This window comes from Microchirus variegatus (genome assembly GCF_963457635.1).
Source record: "Microchirus variegatus genome assembly, chromosome: 16".
NCBI classification, from domain to species: domain Eukaryota; kingdom Metazoa; phylum Chordata; class Actinopteri; order Pleuronectiformes; family Soleidae; genus Microchirus; species Microchirus variegatus.
Window position 1 is genome coordinate 13,425,903 of NC_139817.1, and position 18,481 is coordinate 13,444,383.

Here is an 18,481-nt window from a genome sequence, read left to right on the forward strand (position 1 = left end):
CCTAAACATAACCCCGAAACCCTTATAGATGAAATTGTAGCAGCACTCAGACTTCATCATATTTGGGTCACAGTCCCATTAATGCAGCAGCCGAGTATATAGACAGACTAAATCATATTGCGTTATTCTTTTATGGTTGCAAATACAATTTTAAGGCCCCAGTTTCAGGTGAAGTAAACATTCAGTGTTGGCAATGTGAACTCTCAACATAACATTAAATACAAATATCTCATTTATCATCTACAGAATACAAAGACACAAAAAGCCAAACATTGAGGTCATTACCCTGACCAAAGTGAACCGTCTCCAGTGTTCGTCTTTAAAGGAGACAAGCTTCTCCTTGTCCCTGTCATGTGCTTATCATCCTCCCCGGTGGCTTCAGAATGGGCTTCAGGCCAGAGGCTCCAGTTTACATGCTGTTTTCATTGTAACTGAGTCTAGTCAAACCACAGAAGAGCTCAGGACTGGAAGCCAGACAAACAATCTCAAAATAGATAAAAGTGTGGGAAAGCCACAGAGTTGAGAGGAGATTACATTTATTATTATTAAAAAAAAAAAAAAATCTATTGACATTAACTAGCATGTTTTGTATCAGATGCACTGGTGGTGTTTTTTTTTTAAATAATGACACGTGTTTGGAATGAATCAACTGACCTTTATTTGCATAGTTATACAGTAAAAATGAGTGGAAGAAATTAAAAATGACTGGTAAATACCAGTGTATATGTTATTTGGTGATCCAGATGCTTGAGTGTTAAATATTGAAATTATACATATTGTGATAAAAAGGTTCAAATTCAAGGTTCAATGTTTATTTATTATACCTTTTTTTCCCCTAAGGGACAATTTGGACTTAAACATTATTAGTACCACACCATAGGAAACAAATGCAACAATAAACGTGGAATCACATTATATTAATATAATATCCATTAAGGAGGCTGATTACTGCAGGAATAAACAATGATTGTTTTTCAAGCATTTGACCTTATAGTCATTCAGTGCTCTGGCGATTTTGCGATTTTGTTGCCTAAAAGAAAATGACCTGTGTCAGCAGATAAAGTTAAAGCAGATGCAATAAAAACCAGAGTAAAACATTTTCATGAATGTGGTGTTGAAAGTGTGAAGCTTACGATAAAAAAATTTTTTTTGCAGACGGCATCAACATGTGGTCGATTACGGTAGAGGTAATTGTAAAAATCTGCTTACCTTCTGTCTCTCTCTGGTCAAACACCAGCTACTGCATTCAGATTTTGCCATTGGCTATTTTAGTTCACTCTTTCATCACTGTGCCCTCTTTTGTCACTCCTTTTGTTTAACCAGCACAAGGCTCGTTGTCTCAAACCCAGACTGTTGCTTTGTCGTCTTTCTCTCTCACCAAGCACCTTGTTAGACAGCTCCAACTAGGTGTCAGCTTTGACTTCCAGGCCACGCACCCTCGCTGCTCCACACTCCCCCCCCCCCCCACTCAGCTCACTTCTAAACATTTTTTAAAATCAGGCACTGCAGCCTGTAGAGGTATCTGAAGGGGGGGAGTGGAGGGGGTTTAGTTACAGTTTAGGTGTGTGTCATTAGTGAATAAGTTTCCCATACTGACTTCGCAATGGAAAAAAAAACTCTTGGATCTCTGAGGAGTATGGCCATGTGAATAATTAATACACAGACACTTTGCACTTTAAATGTATTTCTGGTTCATGACTAAACTAATCTAAGTGCCTGATGGAGATTTAACATTGCCATAATGCTCACTGTCATCTTCTAACGTTCACTTGCGATCACTGTACTCCCATCTGTGTGTTACTGGCGTCGGCTCTGTGTGTGTACTTTTGAATGTGAGCTATAGCAGCCTCGAGTTTACTCTCAAAACACCAACATGTGTGCATGAACAAACTTCAGACTCAAGTCTCTCCCAAGAGCAGAGCTAAATTTACATGAGCGAGGTGTGCAAACAGTGCAGGGATAATTGAAGATGAGCTTGAGCGAGGATACGGACATGGAAGAGGGGCTGGAACAATGCAGGCTGTTTATTATTTGTTCTTCTTTGGAGATGAATTACCTTGATTCACATAAGTGTTGAATGTTTAGAAAATTGGATTCATTTACTTTCTTGCTGATGTGAAGATTAAGATGTTTGCTAAATTTGTCAGAAGTTGTTTACTTTAGCCTGAGATACAGATTAGAAACATGGGAGGTAATCTTTGAAGTTTTAAGAAAGCCATTCACTCTATTTCCAAAAATGTTGAACTTTCATCATATTTACAGTCTTTGCCACATTTGACACAATTTTAATATATGTGGGTTAATTAATCCTGGCTCTGTGAAATTCTTGATTTTATTACGTACATGTAAGCTGTCAGACGCCAATCTACTCAGAGCAGATTGAGCCCGCCCCACACTCGAGGATAATTGGCCAGATTTCGGTCCCAAATTATCCTGTAGTGTGAGGGGTTAACAGACTTGAATTTAACGTCATCGGTGCATCAGAATCTTCTGGTTTTAAACCGTAAGTATTAATCATGTTTCATATTTACGACTGAACAGTGAGTTGACATGAAAACTGATGTTGCATACTTCTGTTTTGAACCAAAACATCGCACACACAACAGCTATAGACATCTCGTTAAATCACACGAGATTCTGTGAGATCTCAAATCCCTGGAATCTCCTCCCTGAAGTGTGTGGTCTTGCGTCTTGACTGTACCGTCTCGTCTGCGCTTCCTCAGGATTAAAACGTTGAAAGTTTGTTGTGTCTGTGGTCTCCCAAGCGTGTCTTTAAAAATCATGTCAGATTTGAAAATCCTCCAGTGTGCATGGGGCAGGCTTTAGGTGAGCTGTGTTGACAGGAGTCCAGTCTGAAAACTCATCTGCCAGATGGCTTAGGGGGAGGGCTTCAACCACGGAGCACTTTAATCAATCTGATTAAGGGGAAATGCTGCCTGTATTTTTAGCTACTCCATGTCAGGCCAGTAGCCATTCATTGAATTTTGTTTCATTAGCTCTCATGTTTATCTCTTGAACGGGCAGATTTATAAACAGTGGAACAGGAGTAAAGGAACTGTTTGCTATTTAAGCGAACATGGCTCTTAGAGTCTATTTATTATTCAAGATAATATTACTTCATTCAAGGCCTGATTTTGTGGCTTGCAAATTAAAATATACAGCATAAGCTATTGGTTGTGGGACTGCAGCTGGGTCACTGCCCTGATGCCATTTGCTGCCAAGAAACAACTTGACCTCAACATGAAAATCCCTCACGATTATGCTTATGCATGAGTATCATGAAGAAATCCAGTAAATTCCTGTCAACCTCAAAAAGAGATTATTTTTTTTCTAAAAATGACACGCAAACATTCTTTATGTGTCACAACACTGAGCACCACTTGAATGGGATTTAAACTATAAGACAGCTGTCTTGTGAAATAGATTGCAGTGCCAACATCATAGGAAGCTCCAGTTGGCTCTAGAGGATTCCTGGATAAAACATGTGGTCCATGGCCAGCTGTTCACTCAGTTCACTCATTTGCTGGCATGACCAATCATTTTAACTGATGTAATGCAATGATATGCACTGTACACGGGGGTTTGCAGTAATCCCACATAGTAATGCACAATTAAAAGTCACTGAGTCCTTAATGGTGGCAAACAAAAATAAACAAGAGAGATGGAAATCAATAGCTCACACAAATAAATCATCATTAGTATTCCTCAGCAGAGCGCCGTTCATGGACTGTGCGCGCTGTATTACTCACAACACAAATGACCTCCGTATACGTCTGCTGTCTGTCAGTTCCCTCTTTTCTGTCCTCGCCCAGGACAAAATGCATGACGTCAGTAAGTGGTTTACAGTATAGTATGTGCTCCGTAACTCATATTTACACACTGAGACTGTGTAAACACGCTCACTTCCTCTCCTCAACAGATTAGGGACGTAAATCCTCACATCTCTGGCCATCTCTGAGGCCTGTGGCTCACTGTGACTCACCAAGCGGAGCTCTTTGTTTTTTTTTTAATCTCTAAATGATTATGTAAAAAAAATTGTCTACAGTAAGACTTAAATCACGGTAAGAGTTCAGACTGGAACTGTATAAAGGCTGTGTGATCGTGTGAGAGCATGTGCATCATGAGCATGTGTTTGTGGGGATGCAGGTGCATGTTTGCCCCGGGGAGCCTGAACTGAGCTGTGTTGCAGATGTGTTTTGGGACAGTGGGGATTTGCATGGAAAAACCAGGCCATATGAGGCAATGTGGTATGGAAAGCCTGAAGCTTGCATTACTATAACTTAAAGTACATTGAAGACCTGGAATCCGATATTAGTGCATGGCATAGGAGTCATGTGGCAAGTGTGGTGTGTACTTTTACACTTTTATATCTTTTTGTGAGGACAATTTGACCTTGTGGGGACATTGTGTCTGGGCCCAAAAACTTTAAAGGACTTTTTAAGGGTTAAGAACTGGTTTTAAGGTTGGAGTTAGTGTTGGGTTTACACAAGGGTTAGGTTGAGGGTTAAGGTTAGGGTAAAGGGCTAGGGCTCCAATGTCCAGTTTTATAATGTATTATGTATGGCTATGCACTCATCTCATATTATGTGACACCCCTGGACTAGGGAATGCATTATATCTACAATGTGTCCTCACAAAGCTATAAACACAGGTTTGTGTATATGTGTCTGTTGCATGAGCAGTAACATATGCCCTGAACCTTACATGATTGAAAGATGGTTATCTAGGAGTGTGACCATGTTTCAATTTGGAGATTATGTGCGCTTTAATTTTGTGCGCGTCTCATCTTAATGTCTTTTGGCAACCATGAATCAACCGATCAACTGTCAGGTCATCACATAGCTAATGCCATTAGTCAAGTACCGAAGAAAACATTCCATTCATTCCGAACTAGGGCATGTTGTTTATTTCTGTCCAAACTTTTTCCTCGTTTATTTCATTTGTTTAGTGCAGCTAATGATGATGGGAATTCATAGGAGTTGAAGGTAGATGAGGTCTGAGTGGCTCGAAATCCCAAACCAAGCCAAAAATAAACAACCTGAAAACTGAACCACACCGGTCTATTATTTGAAAGCTCGGATGTGGTTTGAGAAAACAAGATCAATAGTGGTCTCATGAATGATTAACAAGTTGACTTTTATTTCCATTTTTATGTCCTGGCTTCAGAACGTTGTTTGCTTCCTTTCTTTTGCCACACAATAATTCATCCTCCTTCCCAATAAAGTTAGAACCATGTGATAATCCTCCCTGTGAATTGAGACAAAAGTCAATATGCTCATAATTTAAATGTCCTTAAAGTTTTATTTTTTGGAAAAAGCCGTTTATATGTATCATCATTGCTTTACAGAGAGCACCACGGTGTACTATTATGTTTTTACGATGTTTTGGCGAAGGCCACCATAGTTCTCTGTTTGTTGCTTTCTGCAGTTTCACCACTAATTCTCACACGATGCACCTTTTAAAGTGGTTTTCACCTTCAGATAGAATTTTGCGTAAGACAAATGCATTTCCAAATCGAGTCTATCCTAACTGTAGAATATCAAGTCATTCTTGATTTGTAAACTTAAAAACAGCCTCAGACGGAATCATGGCATTTTCTCTCACAGCAATATTATGGGTTTTTGCCCGCAATCTATTGTTTACATTGATGCTGCCGTGTTTGTGTGTTTGTGCATGTGTTTCAAGTATTATGGCTTGTGCTGCAACCTAACAGACTCAGATTCGGCCCAAATGATGGATATCAAAGAACATCACCACTGATTTCTGACCTCTCTGAGAGAGCACCTGTTTCATCATCTCTTGGTCTAACTGGAAACAGTCAGGCTCAGTTGCATAAAGGCTTTTTGCTTTACACGTTTCTTTGTTCTGTATTTGTTCCTGCATCTCTTACTTTTGATATTCTTTTATATATAGATATAGATATATATCTATATCTATATCTATATCTATATCTATAGATATATATATAACACATCAGTACACATCTGCTTTGTATAATGTCCCTTTTGTTCTGGGTCAAAGCAGAATGTTTTTTTATGCTGCTGCCACTGATGCAGGCCTTTACTGTCTTTTTTAGCTTGCATTAGCATCACTAACAATGACAAGGCTTTAACCACCAACCTGGTTGTGCCAATAACCCCTACAATAGCAGCATTCTCAGCACCAGTCACGGTGAAAGAGACCGATAGTCCAAGAGATAACAACACAGCAGGTCATGCAAAAGCTCATGCAGCCAGCATGCAGACAGCAGGCGAATACACAAGCATCATGATTCACCACTGACCAGGGCAGTGTGTGTCAAGAAAAGTCCAGAGGGCTTCAGTCAATCCCTGATGATTTGCTCAAAAATGGGGGGGTTGGGGGGGGGGTCTATTTATATCATGACTTCTGCCCAAAAATGTCAGGTCATAAATGTCCTTCCCTTGTCACTGCTAGAAGCTGCAGCAACAATGTGACATAGGGAAAGGATGAGCCCAATGGGTTACTTTAGTCTTCAAATAAATAAGAATAAGGTATCTTTGTCTTGGATTTTGTCTTTTATTTTTAAAACATTTTAGTCAAAAGCAGACAAGCTTAAATGAATCCATCAAACCTTTGATTTGGATTTTACTCAGATCAAACACAGATGATGTTTATGATCTGCTCAGTGAAAAGCTATATTTGACCAATTCTGACGTCAGCACTCGGTGTCCTTTGTTGATTCTCATGCGTTTCCCAGCAAGGGTACGGTCCATTGATTTGTGCTCCTGCCATTAGACACACGCTGTAATTATTTTCTACCAGCATATCAAGTTCTGCGTGAAGTGGATAGTGGCTATTATCTTATTTCACTAATGCTAGTGTTTTGATTCCCTCGGGGGAGTTCCAGTGTTGAGATGACAACTGAGTCTGCACCAGTAGCCAGTGTTGGTTATGGACACGATCATTAATTTTCTTCCTCTGGCCTCTCGCAGACACACAGACATGGCTAGTGTATACACATAAAGGTGCAAGTGTGATAGATTATCCCCACTTGTTAGTCATTATCCTCTTTGAAGAGTCATCTCTCTCTCACACACACACACACACATGCAGACACTGATAGCTTCCATCTGAAGGTCTCATTAAAGAGTTCTCCTAAGACAAGAGGGAAAAAAATGTGAGGCACTTCATTCATTTCACACATGCATACTTTCTGTTGTAATCCTCCCATTTGTTCGCTCATGCTCTTCCTGTCTCAACCTCCAATATCCAAGTATCAGGAGACACTTCTCTATTTTCGCTGACAGCAGATGCCTAATTGGCCATTTCTTTCCTCCACCCTTCTTGCTCCTCACTCTCTCTGTCTGTCTGTCTCTCTCTCTCTCTCCCTTTCCCTCTCCCTCTTCCTGTATGTTTGTAGAAGTGTGACTGCCTGCTGAGCCTGGAAGCCTATTCAGCAGACCAGAAGCGCCGAGTGTGTCAGTGCCTGAAGGACAACATTGACAAGCAGCTCCAGCTTCAGAGGAGGGAGCCTCCCGTTCCACATTTTGAACAGGTATGGACACGGAGCCTTTTCCAATTTTTCAGTTCTGACCAAAGATAATAACATGGCAATATAGATATATATTTGTGCACACTCACATCACACTTGCCCAGGAACACCACTCACTCTCAAGTGTGCAGGTTGACTCAGTAACGTACACCTTTCCTGTAGCTCACACTGCCATCATTATGATTTTCCACTCAGGTCTTACATTTCTTTGGGGAATTTTAATCCCGCTGCCTTTTATCTGCTTGCGTTTGAATAGTTGCTCTGCTTTAATGAAACTAATTGTGGTTTCAGTCCTGTCTTGCGCTCTTCAGTGATGAAGGTACTTGCTTACAAAAGTACTTGTACTGCACTTGTTGGTACATCTTATTTGCCACAATCATTTGAAGCATTAATCACAGTACTGAATGTTGATTACTGGGAGTGCCAGGTGTTGTCATTGTTTGTCAATTCCTGTTTACCTTCTGTAGGATTTGTGGTTGAACAGCCGCTTTTATTTGTTTTGTCTCTTCATTGACATATTTGTATTCTACTTTTTACATCGTGGGTCAAGGTACTGAGCAGGTGATGTTTGTGGATTCATTTATAAAATGTTGAAGTAACTCTCTAGTTACTTTGATAACAGATAGATGCTTATATGCAGCAGCATTCATTTGGAGATACACTACCGTTCAAAAGTTTGGGGTCACCTATACAATTTTTTTTTGTTTTCCATTAAAAGGCACACTTTTATTCATCAAAAGAGTTGCAAAATGAATAGAAAATATAGTCAAGACATTGACAGGATTAGAAATAATGATTTTTATTCAACATAATAATTTTGCCCTTCAAGCAAAACTGTTTTCAGCTGTGCTAACATCATTGCACAAGGGTTTTCTAATCATCCAATAGCCTTCTAACGTGATCAGCAAACACAATGTACCATTAGAACACTGGAGAGATGGTTGCTGGAAATGGGCCTCTATACACCTATGTACATATTCCATTAAAACCAGACGTTTGCGGCTAGAAAAGACAATGTATAGAGTGTATTTCTCATTGATTTAATGTTATATTCATTGAAAAAAACTTGCTTTTTCTTCAAAAATAAGTACATTTCTTAGTGACCCCAAACATTTGAATGGTAGTGTATGTTTGTGTTCGCTTCATAATTGTCTTGTCTGTTATTGGCCCATTGGTGTTGGGCAGATAACACAATGTATTTTGTCATGCTGTTTATTTTATTATTTTTTTTAATTCACATGGAAAAACAAGGCTGTTAAAGTGGTAAAGGTTTTGCTACAGACAAAACGATTCAGACACATTCTCATGTTAACCATCCAGTTGACTACAAATCAAAGTTTTGGTTTGGTACAGTGTGGTTTGGAATGTTTTGGAATCGGCCAGGCTTGTGTTTCAGTGCCTTTTCTTGGTAGGCAGGGGGGTGATACAGTACGTCACGTGACATTGTACCGGTGAGCTGAAAACAAATGACAACATTGAACATAGCAGGCAACAACACAATGGGAGCAACAAAGGAGGTAATCCAGCAGCTTTTCTTCTGCTTGGTTTGTGGCTGTTTTTTTTGTATTTGTCTGAGACTAGACTTGGGGCATTGAAGAAACACCAGTTGCAAGGGAGAGTCTTTACCAGTACCATAGTCTGGAACCCCAAAGGAAGAATGGAACATTTGGAGGCAGTTGGTACTATTAGGAAAAGCAAACAAAAATACATACTGTATTGAACCAAACTGTTCCACTCCAGTGAAAACAGAGCTTTATAGATCAGTTATGCTCTGTTGAAGCAGTGAATTAATCACACCGAGTATAATCAAATCCTACCATGCACAAAATGAGGCATTTCATAATGCTCTAAATTGTTTGGGGAAAGAAAACAGAATTTGATCACTTCTGGATTAAGTCATCTGACCCTGTCCTCACTGGAGCTCAATTCTGGACGCACATAAAGATTCACTATAACTGATCTTTAAGTGCTCACTGTAAAAGAGCGACTGAAGCCATGGCCCAGTTCTTGTTAGCTAAGCACTCAAAATATTATTTTTTTCTTGGCAGCTGCTCTAATAAGTAATTTTCAAAGAAGTTTGAGAAATACATGTAAAGCCAAGTCAATTATTTCTTCAAAACCTCTGATGAAAGCTGATTTATGTCATTTTTGGTTAGCGTTCTCCTTTTCACTGCAAGTTTATTTTTCCCTTTTCGTCATTCCACACTTCCACGCGTGTTTGATGATCAGCGATGGCCCCGTTCACTTCATCAATTTAAGATGTGTCCAACCCAATTTGCAGCAGTTAAGTTGAGAGGTGATTAAAAGGGGATAAATAGCCTTGTGTGTGGATGGCACACCTGTTGTACATTAGTGCTTCATTTCATCAGCACATGAAAGAGAGAGAAAGACAGTGACAAGCTGACAGTCTTTCATCTCTCTCTCTTTATGTGTGTGTGTGTGTGTGTGTGTGTGCGCGTGCGAATATCCATGTGTGTATTCTATTTTTACCCTCATGGTTTGTGTGAAAAGATTCAGGATGACCCATGTGTTTTCCCAGAAGTGTAAATGACGCAATTCTTGGCCCCAGACTTTGACCTCAGTACACTAGCTTTTTGGAACACATGATTCCAAGGAATATTTTTTTATATTCTTTTTTATATTGTGAGAGAACTGAATCAACACATGACACGCAACTTTATAGCTTGTCTAAACTCCATCAACACAATAAAGAAACAAGGGTTGGAGTTCAATCACCTGCTCTACTACTGTGTCCCTGGGCAAGACAATGAACCCTTAGCTTTAGTCATTTAGACAAGAAATGTGCTATTTAAATACAGACCATAGAATTGAATAGACATGATAAGAGCTTTTTGTATGTGGAAACTAATCTTGAAGTTGTCATAACATGGAAGTAAGAGTCGCTTGCACATATTTACATATGGTGGTAATGGCTCATCTTGTATGCGGGGGAGTTCACTGATTCCCATCCAATGAAGCGCTCCAACTTGACATTCCATTCAGATGCTTCATCTCAATCTCGAGGATGAGGCCCACGTTCCTCTGGTCTCTCCCTTCTCACCACAGCAGTTCCTCCCTCTCTCTCTCCTCCCCAGCATGACAGCATCGAGTATTGGTTCAAACATGGTCTTCCTTCAGTTAACTCTTCAGAGATATAGGTGACAGCGGTGGAGAGAAGTCCTATCCTTATTTACTTGTGTCGCCGGTGCAGAGGCAATGTTGACAACTGTAAATGTTAATCATGACGGTGAAGTTGGGCCTCTCCTCTCACAACTTGCTGTTATGGAAATGTGTACATATGCGGAAGGCCTAGGGCTGTGTCATAATGAGTTTAAAGCTTGAACATTTAACGCAAAAAAACATGTTTTGGTGCCTCGCACGAGAGGATAATTGGCTAGATTTCAGCTCAGATCTGGCTGTTCCAACAACCGAGGGTACTGTCAGATTTTAGGCTGAAATTATCCTGTAGTGTGAGGGGTTGACAGACACAATTTTAATGTCATCGGATGCATTAAACATTTTTATATTTACAACTGAACAGCAATTGTGGCATGAGCAGAACCCCGCAATAACTAATGAGAGTTGACCAGGAAACAGATGTGTACTTTTGTTTAGAACCGTAACTTCTACAAGCCGAGTTGATTGCGTCCTCTCAGCCATGACTTCATCCATAGTCCACCTCCATATCTATTTACATTCTGAAGTCACGTTAAATCATGCGAGTTTCTGTGAGATCCCTAATCCCTAGAATCTTCTCCCTGAAATCGTTTGATTAAATGCCAAGTGTGTAGTGTTGACCGGATCGTGTAGTATGTGCTTTGTCAGCCTTAAACCACGGAAAAGCTGTGTTCTCCCACGTTTTTTAAAAATCAAGTCAGATTTGAAAATCTTCTAGTGTGGGGCAGGCTTCATAGGCTGTCAGCAACACTCTCATAGACAGCCTGCTTGCGGTAGCAGCCGTCTAGTCATGTTTGGACTGAACCATCTCCCCAGATGGAGATTAGGCCTTTGATTTGAATTGCACTTCTGCCTCGTACGTCAGTGGCACCAGTGCTCCTCTCCATATTTGCGCGTGTTAACGTGCTGTCATCAAAACAACCATCGCATCCTGGAGTGATTTTCTTGTTAAGTCCTTGTCAGGAGCACATCGAGACCAATTAGGGTTTAACTTACAAAGGCCATGTGGTCACATGTGTCTGTGTTTACAAGTGGTTAAAGTCATCAGTTCATGGTGTGTCTTAGTGGTTGTCTATCCACTTAGTGCAAGGCCCTAAATCGGTCATGAGAGTTTGGAAAATGATGAAATTGATGATTGGATCACCCAAAAATGTATGTTAGTACCAAGTTTTAGGTACAGATGCAGACTTTACCTTTTGTGTTTTGGACGAGATTCAGGCTTTGTTAGACGTTGATAAATAAAGCAGTTTTCTATTGTCACTTAGTTAAAATTGGAAAATACTCTGTAATGTCGTAATCACATATAAATATCATATAATCACACACTTTCGATAAGAGTACATTCTCATTCTCAGACATATGCATACTTCCCATACCTACATATGTACAATCTCGAGCTACTAACGATTATTTTCATAATCGATTAATCTGTCGATTATTTTCTTGATTAATCGTTTGGTCCATAAAATGTCAGAAAATGTTAAAAAAAACGTCGATCAGTGTTTGTCAAACCTGGAAATGACGATGTTCTCAAATGTCTTGTTTTGTCCACAAACCAAAATGATTCAGTTTTAATGATTTCTTTGTTATGTGGAGCAAAGAAACAAAGAAAACATACACATTTAAGAAGCTGAAACAATCAGAAATCTTTTTTTAATCATGAAAAAAGCTCCAAACCAATTAATCGATTATCAAAATAGTTGACAATTAATTTAGTAATCAATTATTAATTGATTAATTGTTTCAGCTCTAGTACATTCATATTTGTGGTTATGAGACGCTTTTATGTTAATTATTTTATTAAATGTGAGTCTAAGTGGTGTCCTAAAGGCAAACCGGTTTCTGATTAATCACAACATCTTACATCTCGACAAATGAGTTCACTTTTGATTGCATTTCTCCAGAATATCTTAGAGGCAAATAGTTTTTTATTTAGTCAACTCCAGATGTGTTTAATTATATGCAAATCAGTTTGGCCAAATATGGCGATATGAAGGGAATCCTCTCTGCTGTATGGGACCAGATATTTGTGTATTTTATTTGACATAGAGGGGAAGTATCATTAAGTTTTTATCATGTTGAGGACACTCATAATAAACATGTGCAGACATGTGGGTCAGATCCTTCCATGGTCTCTGTATCTATCTTTGTCTCATTGATACGACATAACTCTTTAGTTTGAGGTTATCTTGGTTCAGCACAATATTTTTAGGCCACGTCCACTTTCCTCATTCAATAATATCATCCCAGAGAATGACAGAGTGAAATGTCTACCTTACCGCTGAGTCAACGTTTGAAGTGGCTTTGTAATCTTTGAGTTGAAATTGCAGCAAAAGGAGCTTTAGAAAATCACCCACTGAATTACACATTTCCTTTGTGTCACTCGTCCTTTCATGCACAACTCTGGGAAAATCCCCGCTTAGCTGACGTCTGCACTCGACTCAGAAGTTTTTTGTTTGAGTGTGCTGCGAGAACCCGTACTGTCGGAATCTCACCCACTCTACGCTTTGTTCATTTATGTTTTTAAAGCAAATAAGATTGATGTCAGCAGTCCTTCTTCCTCCGATTCCCCCCAAATTCTTTATTTGCTTCTCCTTGAAAGAATCTGGACATGAGTGCTTTCACTCAGCGATTTATATAATCCTCTCTGGTCCTTTCTGAGAGCAGAAAATAATGAAAGTTTGAAACTTTCTGTTTTTCTGTGGAGCTTCATTTTAAGTCGACAGATATTAAACAGGAGGGTTTGGGGCAAATGCTCATGATCACTCACCTGAACTCAGTAACTGATGCCTCTGTTTTTCTGGCGTTCTGCATCATATTTCAATTGTTTGCCAGCACAAAATTGTACATAAAAAGTCAAATTTGAGCCACTTTGAAGGCCACTGTTGTTGCTGCCCTTCAAAGTAAAAGCAGGAGATTTGGTTGACATTGAACAGTCACAAATAATACGTTTTTCTAACCAATAATCTGCCATCTCACTCAAGGGGGGGAAAAAGGACCTTATCATTCTTTATATAAGTGCATGTGACCTAATATTTTACATGATAAATAGTTTAGTTCCCTCTTTCATGTGGTCTGGTATCCAAAAGCCCATTTCAATTCTCTGAACTGCTTCCTTGGAAAGCTTCCGGTGCATTCTTCTCTGAACAGCATTAGCCACTAAGCTGCTGGAAAAATAAATTTGCTCAGCTGCGCACACACACACACACACACACACACACACACACACACACACACACACACACACACACACACACACACACACACACACACACACACACACACACACACACACACACACACACACACAGACAGATTCTCTCAAATGGGAATTTAAGCAGGACTGGCCATTTTGAAAATGACAGCCGCTCTTCATCACTGATAGTTAGCAGCTAATCTGGTAATCCTGGCACTCTGTCTTTGCGTCAGGAGAACTGTCTGCTGTGAAAGGGTTGCATAAATTTTCTCCATGAGGGCATATAGGCTCACAAGAACAACGGCAACACAAGATGGCTGCTGCTAATGGACAAAGTGTCTGTTGGTGGCAGCTTGTTCTCTCTTCTCCTTCTTTGGCAGCGTCATTTCACATTTATGAGAATCTGTTTTAGCCGCTGAACTGGTTATAATGTAATACAGCATTTATGTCGGAAAGAAGTGGTGACGCAGTGTGAACAGGAACCTCTCTCATTCCGCCGCTGTCGTTCTCTTTCTCTGTTTATTCATGAAGAAATGAAAGAATGCCCGTGGTGTGTGTGCTTCTCGTCTTCCCCACTCTCCCATGTCTGTCCACGTCAGGAGAACAAGCCACATCAACGATACTGTACATGATGCTCTGGACTGATAGGACGCTGCATGTCTCACTATTGGGACACACTGCATTTTAAGTACTGACACAAAATCACAAGGAGATGATATGCTGACAGCTCTGCATCAGTTCAGCCATCGCTTTACTCTAATTTACTGCATTTTAACCAGAACGATTTTAAACAGGAATAACACACACACACACACACACAAACTGACACCACGCTGATGTCGTTAATTGGTCAGGATGTGCCAAAAGTTTGATATTTAAAGGTCCCATATTATGCAAAATCAACTTTTTAATCATTTAAATCCTTATATTTGGGACTCTGGAGGCCCTATCAGTCGGCAAATTGTGAAAAAATATGACTCACTCATATTTTTGTGGTCCGCCTCAGTCTAAGTACAGGAGATAAAACATTGTGACGTCACAATGCGCTAAATTCCTGGAACTCCGATTGGTTTGTAAAACACGCGAGAGTGGTATGACATTTTGACCAAAGCATGTCACAGACATGTTCATTCGGACACCAGGGAACTCGGTTAACTTGGAGAAATAGGGTATAATATGACTCCTTTAAAGTGGCGGTTTTCCGTTTGATAAAAACAATTCTGGTAACGGAAGATTAGGGAACACATATTCACCATTAACTGGGTGCTTACTAACACGCATATAAGTAGCATTCTAGCCCTTTATTAGTAAATATTAAGCATGTATTAACACCCTATGTAGGAAAAATCTTAATTCATGTCGTAATAGAGGTAGAATTAGGTTATGTAGAATAAGGTGTTAATACGTGCTTAATGATTACTAATAAAGGTCACGTATGCTACTTATATATGTTAGTAAGCACCTAGTTAATGGTGAATATGTGTTCCCTTATCTTAAGTGTTACCACAGCTCTAAACATAATCACAGAAGGACTTTTTATGTTGTTGCTTATTTTAACCATAAAAAGGGCCATTAAATTTCCTTAGAGTAAGTGCTTTTACCAATTTTTCCAGAATAACTTTTAATGTCTGGCAGTTATTTACTTTTAATGCACATTTAATTTATGTTAAAATGGTCTATTCACAATTTAAAATGAAGAAATAACAGATTTTGCGAGTTAAATTTGAAATTTCAACAGTATAAAACATGTTGGCTTTGATGTGCAACTTCTCAGCTTTCAGAAACCGGTGTTAAAAAGTTTACTAGAACTAACAAAGCCACTCCAAAAATGATATCACTGATCATTTGTTGGGTTTGTTGAGTGTATCATTAGCTCTTGGCATCCACCAAATCCTGAGGGAAATGCTTCACTGTGTTAACCAGATTGTCTCTAAAACTGATGCTAATGTATGTGGCAGTGAGCTGAAACTTAATATTAAGCTCCATAAAGCTGGGAGCATCCACAGCCTCAATCTAGATTATATGAATTGTTAATATGAAATTATCTATTACAATTTATTTTTATTTAATTATGATAGGTTATTTCCCCCCCCTCAGTGACATACAAAACTACAGTTAAGAGACGACAGAGATTAAAAATCATGGTCATTTTGGCAGAAAAGAGGAAGCGTATTAGAGGGAATCATCTGGTAATGGACAGTATATGTTCACAATATAATTTAAGCTTAGCATCGGAGTCACAACAGGTGACGATGACTGACATGAGAATGTGAGGAGAAGGCTAACAAGAAGCTGGAGGAAGCTGTGTGTGTGTGTGTGTGTGTGTGTGTGTGTGTGTGTGTGTGTGTGTGTGTGTGTGTGTGTGTGTGTGTGTGTGTGTGTGTGTGTGTGTGTGTGTGTGTGTGTGTGTGTGTGTGTGTGTGTGTGTGTGTGTGTGTGTGTGTGTGACTTGAGACAGTTTATTTTCACTGGATGTCCTACAAGGACATTAATGAGCTCTTAGTGCTGCTACTCACCTGTCACCTTATTGTAAGTGGGGGATTAAAAGCAATAAAATAAAGAAAACAATGCATTAGATGTCACATAATATAAGTGAAAGTCCTCTTGCCAGATAAATGCAGCCTGAAAGACCAGATTGTCAGAGTGAATGAATCCTAATGTTAATTTCAATATGGGCAACATCTGGAGTTGAATATATGATTGTGATTAACATTTCTCTTGCTCTCTTTTTCCTTTCTCTGTGACACACACACACAAACACACACACATTCTTGTACGTCATTTTTAATGCATTCCATACCTCCTTATCCTAACCTTATCCAATACAACTAAACCCTAAAACACTGCCTTAACTCAAAAACCCCTTTAGAGTAGTGTGGACCAGCCAACATGTCCTCATAAAGATCAAAATATGTCACTACAGCCTACTAAATACATGTAAAGACACTCAAGGACACACACTAGGGGTGGGTCAGAATATTGATTTTGGTGAATAAATAGAGAAATGCTGCACTTTTAACTTTTCACAGACTTTCTGCTATCGCTATGTGATTGTTTTGCAAGATATTGATTATCACAGAATTGTTGGTATCATGGACCCTGTATCGTATCATGAAGTACACTGTGATTCAACACACACACTCACACGGCTCACTGTTATTCCTTGTGGCTTCTTGTACTGTAGGATTCATTCCCTTGTCTATCCTTAAACATTAATGATTTCTCTTTGATGGAATGGCGTTTGCCTCTATTTTAGCTCTCCTTTAACTATTCATAACTGTGTTACATAATGGCACAGAAGCTACAGCCTATGGACGGACTCAGAACTACAACAGCACACACACACAAAGTATGAACTTGTTATTTATGCACATTATTACCCAGAGAATATTTGCTCTGCTGTGTCCGTGCAGCGGCGTTTAGATAACGGGTACATTTGCAAACAATGGCAATCTATTTTCAGACATTTTTGACCACACGAACTGAGACGGATGATAAACATTCCATGACGAAATGTGACCTGAGTTTATGTGCAACTTTCACATGTCAATTATTGCTTTATGGCGTCGCTGAAAATGATCCTTCACACGAATACCTTCAGTCAAAGGAGACAGTGGTCTGTTCAGTTCAACCCGACAATGTTTAAAATAGCTATTTGAAAAGCCCATTATATATTAGCACATGATGTGATTAGATAAGGCTTTATGAATAGCGTACATGTCTCCCTTCAGGTCTGATGCAGACACATGCTCATTGTTACAGACAGGGGTTTGTGTGTGTGTGTGTGTGTGTGTGTGTGTGTGCACACGCACATGCACGCACATCTTATTTGGTGTTTAATACATGGCACTTAACATCCTGCCCTTTGATAGGTTTTGATTCAGTTCTTTGATTTACGACAGAGCAACTTCTAAAAATAGCGGAGATAGAGGGAGAGAGGGAGAGAGAGAGAGGGGTAGAATGAAGGACACTGCTTTGGTCTCCTCACAATTAGTTGCGTTTGATCTTTACATAACCATCACTTACCTACTCTACGTTTTTTAATACATCACATTCTTCCAATTCCTTGCTCCACTCTCACACCTCTGATTCCATCTATCTTTTTCATTTCCCTTGTCCTGTTTTACACCCCCCATTCTCTCAGTCTCTCTCTCTCTCTCTCCCCTTTTACTGTCTTTTTCACACACACACACACACACACACACACACACACACACACACACACACACACACACACACACACACACACACACACACACACACACACACACACACACACACGTTATAACCGAGCTCGGGGAGGTAACTGGGACTGCAGCAGCAGCAACAACACAGAGACAAGAACCAGAGCAAGGAGAAGAAAGAAGACACACTGACACATCCTGAGGAACGTACAGAGTACAGAGGGGGAGAACCATAACAATAAATGGGCACATCGGATTAGTAGCTTGTCTCTATTCGTGCGGCACATGTGTTCTGTCTGATTGTGTGTGCGTGAACTGTGCCAGCCTCTGCTGTACTTTGGCACACATACCAATCATAATAACACACACTTTCCAACATACTTTTTTGTTTTTTTTTCCCAGATGCCTGTG

General features: G+C 39.6%; 1 protein-coding gene across 2 annotated transcripts in view; it reads left to right on the top strand.

Annotated features, from left to right (window-relative positions):
* Positions 1 to 18,481, top strand: part of rgs3a (regulator of G protein signaling 3a) — a 96,446-nt gene that overhangs the window by 29,243 nt on the left and 48,722 nt on the right. For both annotated transcript variants that reach the window (XM_083903176.1, XM_083903177.1), the window contains exon 10: positions 7,382 to 7,516. In XM_083903176.1, coding sequence (XP_083759302.1) covers positions 7,382 to 7,516 — 135 coding nt within the window. The remainder of the gene's footprint in view (positions 1 to 7,381; positions 7,517 to 18,481) is intronic.